Below are 4,643 nucleotides of genomic sequence, written 5' to 3' on the forward strand. Positions count from 1 at the left end.
ACACACACACACACACACACACACAGAAAGAGAAAAAGAAATACAAGCACGTATGTATGCGCCTGCACAAATTCACGCACTCGCCTCATTGGGGCGGCTGAGCAAAGATGGTGTACACACACGCCGTCTTGTATATGTCTGAGAGCGCAACCGCTCAGGAACTCTTGTCACCGCCATCCGTCTCTGTGTTCTGCATGTATGTGCGGCGCTGGCAGAAGTGGGCAAGCGTACACGTGCAGTGCGGCGCCACCTCCGCAGACGCCGCCTCCTTCACTGCGGCAGAATCAGCAACTAAATGAGCAGAGCTCCAGCACATCGGGGACTGGCGCGCGTGTCCACTCGCCGGTGGGACCGTCGCCACAGCAGTGGCAGTGGCAGTAGCAGTGGTTGCAGCATTCGCACCTGAACCTTGTGCTGAAACAGAGGAACACCGCCGCCGCTGCTGCTGCTGCTGCTGAGAGTATGGGGACTCCGAAGCGGGTGCCTCATGCTCAGCCACGTCCAGTGGGCCCGGCGATGACGGCAGCGGTGACGCACTGCCCACCACACCCATTGCCCCCTCTGCCGCTTCCTCCCCTCCATAGCAACAGCAGCGTGATGCAGGTCGCCCTACCGCGCCCCTTCACACGTCGCACCACCCGCGCGTGTGCCGAACGGCGCGGCGATATCGTTCCCACTCTCACGGATGGTAACGATGTTGCTGCTTTCACTCTGCGCCCCATCTGCAGGCGTGTGAGCAAGAGCAACTTGGCACGACGCCGTTGCAGCTGACGCCGATGCGGCCGCGTGCGGCGGCAGCAGGCGGTCTCGCGGGTTCTCGACACACACCACCGGCACCCGCAGAGTGTGAATACGCCTCCTCGTGTGGTACTTGCTGTAGAAACACTGCGCCTCTAGTGTTGAGGGCAGCGTGTCCACCCCGCACCGCCTAGCATCCGTCGCTTCGCAGCACCACAAGGAGGCGGCGGAGACTCACGTGGTCAAAGCACATCTTTGCATGCGGCAGACCAAACATGAGAGTCGGAATGGCACTCAGGCACAGCAGCACGGCTTGCCGTTCCTCGTCGTCGCCTTGCTGCTGTTGCTGCTTCGATGGCAGACTGCCGTACGCCGCCCTTATCCACTCCATGTTGTGGCACACACAGAGACGGGGCGGCGCACTGAAGAAACTCATGCTCCCTGGAAAACTCACACTACCCATGCAGCTGCTACCGCCAGCCGAGCCAAGAGAGGGGGCGGGGCTTTCCGCACGCGTTGGCAAGCCCACCGCCGACACGTCAGTGAGCGTAAGCGACGCCGGCCCAGCAGCAGGAGTGGTGGTGTGTTGTGGCAGCGGCGTCGTCTCCTCTGATTGCAGCACAGTGTCCGGTAGGCGTCCGTCGTCGAGGAAGCAGGCCGGCGCGGCGTGTGGCGGCATCAACGACTCAGCCCCGATCGCATTGGTGGTGTCACATCGTCTCCCCGTCGACGATGCGGGTGCGCAGAAGCGGCGCAGCAGCCGCTGTGCCGCAGGGGTGGTGAGAAATACGCTAGCACCTCCCAGAGATGTGCTGGACAAGGCACCAAAGTACGCGTTCAGCTCACGCCGCCGCTGGAGCAGGAAGCTGATGCTTGTCGTCCTGCTGCCCCCTGCATGAGCCCGCGGCCCGGGAATCGCGGGAACGACGGCGCCGCCGCCACTGTTGCCAAATGTCGCCTCGCGCCGTCGCGGTGCATCCGCTTCAGTACGCGGTGCAGCGAGAGGAGGTCGCGATAGCGGCGATCAACAGCAANCAAATGTCGCCTCGCGCCGTCGCGGTGCATCCGCTTCAGTACGCGGTGCAGCGAGAGGAGGTCGCGATAGCGGCGATCAACAGCAAGTCGCCGCCCATCAGATAAGCGCAGCACGACGCAGTACTTCACCACGGTGCCCTCTGAGGTGTATAACACCGTGGCAAAGGGGACAATAGCCTCCGCAATGGCTGGCAGAGGCACAGCAGCAGCAGAAGCAACAGCATGCTGCGCTAGTGGGTGGGACAGCCGTGGGCTTGACGTGGCCGTCGTGGCGGCAGCAGGAGCAGCTGCGTCACCACCACCCCTCCGCACGACGGCGGCACGAGAGGCTGAACAGGAGCCAGCACCCTCCTCGTCAGCCCCCCCCCCCNCCCCCCCCTCTGCCGTTGCTGCCACACTTACTGGTGGTGTGAACGTTGCGGAGAAACGGCAGGCGTCGGCGTATGCGGGTGAGGAGCGACACCGCGCCCGGCATATTCATTGGCTGTGGCTTCTCATTCTCCTTTGCCCCCCTGCGTGATAACTGCGGTGCCGTGTCTGTCATGTCCACTCCTCGGTTTAGTTCCTCCTGCTCTTCTTCTTTTTTCCGGTTGAATGGAGCCTTCCAACGTCGTTATTGTTGCTTCTGCGTTTGTTGCTGCATGTCGCCGCCATTCTGTCGCCTGGATGTGCCGCGGCGCGTCCTCCACCGATGCGCTGAGTGTTGAGTCCCGCCCGTCCTCCACCTCTCTGACGGAGACGAAGCCGCACGTCACCTTCATTGCCCCCAACACCAACGCAACTGCAGCAGCAACAAACAGAGGGAGGAGCGTGCGTGTAGATGTGTATGTGTGGCAATGCCCCTCTATCCTCCCCTTTTGTGTGTGTGTGTGTGTATGTGTCTGGAGATTTTTGCAAGGAGAATAGTGTATTGCATAGGCACCTTATATATATATATATATATATGCGCAGGCATGTAGGTGTTTAACTACGTGAATATTCGCTTTAATTTGTCCCCACGGAGTTGGCATGGGTATCCCGGTCGATGGCCGAGTCACGCATGCACACACGCGCTTTATACACACACCAACGCAAAGCAATGGTGTGTCTGATAGAATAAAACACACAAGTAGATAGACGTCTCCCTCCCTCCCTCTGTGTGTGTGTGTGTGTGGAGGGAGCATCACACCCCAGAGCCCTGTCATCCCTCGCGTTGACACAGCTGCAGCACACACCCACCGGCAATTAGTGGCCACTCCTTCACTCACTCACTCGCACGGCCCGCCTCACCAATTCTGCGCAGCACCCAACCGCAGAGCACCGGGCCCAACAAGAGCGACAAAAGCACACTTCCACCGAACGCCTGCGCCATTGGCACCACTGCCTCTGCAGCGGCAAACGCAGTCGCGGCCACTGGTGCTTCTGCCGCTGCCGTTGTTGCTCGAGTCGACGACGGGGACGCCTCTCGGGGGCCAAACGTCGCCACCACCCGCTGCACCAACGCCAATGCAACGGCAAGTTGCGTGACAAAGCAAAAGCCAAGAAGCAGCCGCGCCTTGCTGTGCGAGACAGCGTGCGTGTCGCCAGTTGTAACAGCAGCAGCGCCACCACCAGCCACAGCCGCAGCAGCAACAGCTACGGCGGCATGAAGCACAGGGGACACAACGCCGCCGTCTGCGGCGACGGACACCGACGCCACAGTGGAATCATGCGATCCACGCTTGCTGCTGTAGCTGCTGCCAATGCTCTTGTATGTGCTCAGCTCACCAGCCGCAGAGAGGCCACAGTATGCGCCTGCCAGAAGCAGCAGCAAGCGACCAACAAAGAGCACAATGGCTGCCAATATCATCCACGCCAGTGAGGCAGTCGGCAGTGACGGGGGACCATTCATCTTACTGTTACTAGCCACCGCCGCCGTGAGTGTCACACGCAGTCCCATAAAGGCAAAGAGGACAACGTTGTACCAGGTGCTAAACTCAAGCGAGGCAGCCTCCAGCGGGGCAAAGGGATCCCGTGCGTGAATCGCCGATCCAGCCAAGACCGCGGCGAGGAGTAATTCGCTTGGCGTCAGCCAACTCCACAGTGCGAGTACCCCACAAGGCACGAGCAGCAGCAGAGCCGTCATTGAAGTGCGACCAAACCTGCTGCCGCTGCCCATAACAGTGGACGCAACACAGGGGCCAACAGCATTTGGGTTTGCGCCGCCGTCCTTGGTCGAATGTATTGCGTCATTCCTGGCTTCCATTGCTGCTGCATTGGCGTCGCGGAAGTACGGAGAGCGCGCCATGAGAAACACGACCGCCGTCGCCGAGGCAGCCGCCGCACACGTTGCGATGAGTGTGCCCGCAAGCTCCAGCAGGCCCTCACGAATGTTACCGCCAGACTTCAGCATCGCGCTGCAGAGCACAAAGAGCAGCAGCGCCGCCACGTCCTGCACGGCGGCGATGGACAGGACGAAGACAGTGTAGACGCCTGCCGACCGCGTGCTTCGAATCGTCGCGAGACATGCAACGGATGAACGCTCAACGGCGATGCTCGCGAAGAGTGCCGCGTAACCCCAGAGCGGCATATGAACTGCTGCTTCTGCTGCGCCGCGGCCGCCCAGGGCACCCTGACCCCCGTCCGCCATGTTCTTATGCATGATAATATAGCTGCCGCCGCCGCCGTTGGTGCTCGGCCACCACAGCAGGGCGTACAGCGCACGCCCCAGCAGCGTCATGCCGACAAAGACAGTTGGCACAAAGCACAGCAAAAACCGCAAGAGGGCGCCACGCAGCGGGGCAATGATGCGTGGCGTGAGGTGTGCGCCAATCTCCAGCCCGACGGCCGGCAGTGTCAGCGACAACATTGGGGCTGACACGGCCAGCACGGCGGTCAGCAGCGCGGGCGGC

General features: G+C 61.4%; 6 protein-coding genes across 6 annotated transcripts; 2 read left to right on the forward strand and 4 right to left on the reverse strand.

Annotated features, from left to right (window-relative positions):
- Window positions 1–154: 154 nt before the first annotated feature.
- DQ04_11781000 (hypothetical protein) lies at window positions 155–553 on the reverse strand (the record flags this gene model as incomplete). Its single annotated transcript, XM_009316606.1, has 1 exon — window positions 155–553. One exon carries the CDS (start codon window positions 551–553, stop codon window positions 155–157), a length of 399 nt encoding a protein of 132 aa, XP_009314881.1.
- A 375-nt stretch (window positions 554–928) lies between these two features.
- On the reverse strand, window positions 929–1,417 carry DQ04_11781010 (hypothetical protein; the record flags this gene model as incomplete). Its single annotated transcript, XM_009316607.1, has 1 exon — window positions 929–1,417. One exon carries the CDS (start codon window positions 1,415–1,417, stop codon window positions 929–931), a length of 489 nt encoding a protein of 162 aa, XP_009314882.1.
- Window positions 1,418–1,575: 158 nt separating this feature from the next.
- DQ04_11781020 (hypothetical protein) lies at window positions 1,576–1,803 on the reverse strand (the record flags this gene model as incomplete). The annotated part of the gene is made up of 1 exon (XM_009316608.1): window positions 1,576–1,803. One exon carries the CDS (start codon window positions 1,801–1,803, stop codon window positions 1,576–1,578), a length of 228 nt encoding a protein of 75 aa, XP_009314883.1.
- Window positions 1,804–1,957: 154 nt separating this feature from the next.
- DQ04_11781030 (hypothetical protein) lies at window positions 1,958–2,293 on the forward strand (the record flags this gene model as incomplete). The annotated part of the gene is made up of 1 exon (XM_009316609.1): window positions 1,958–2,293. The coding sequence occupies one exon, from the start codon at window positions 1,958–1,960 to the stop codon at window positions 2,291–2,293; it is 336 nt and encodes a 111-aa protein (XP_009314884.1).
- A 74-nt stretch (window positions 2,294–2,367) lies between these two features.
- On the forward strand, window positions 2,368–2,679 carry DQ04_11781040 (hypothetical protein; the record flags this gene model as incomplete). The annotated part of the gene is made up of 1 exon (XM_009316610.1): window positions 2,368–2,679. One exon carries the CDS (start codon window positions 2,368–2,370, stop codon window positions 2,677–2,679), a length of 312 nt encoding a protein of 103 aa, XP_009314885.1.
- A 337-nt stretch (window positions 2,680–3,016) lies between these two features.
- Window positions 3,017–4,600, reverse strand: DQ04_11781050 (hypothetical protein; the record flags this gene model as incomplete). Its single annotated transcript, XM_009316611.1, has 1 exon — window positions 3,017–4,600. The coding sequence occupies one exon, from the start codon at window positions 4,598–4,600 to the stop codon at window positions 3,017–3,019; it is 1,584 nt and encodes a 527-aa protein (XP_009314886.1).
- Window positions 4,601–4,643: the final 43 nt, after the last annotated feature.

The sequence above is a fragment of the Trypanosoma grayi genome (assembly GCF_000691245.1).
Source record: "Trypanosoma grayi strain ANR4 Tgr_1178_V1, whole genome shotgun sequence".
NCBI lineage: Eukaryota > Euglenozoa > Kinetoplastea > Trypanosomatida > Trypanosomatidae > Trypanosoma > Trypanosoma grayi.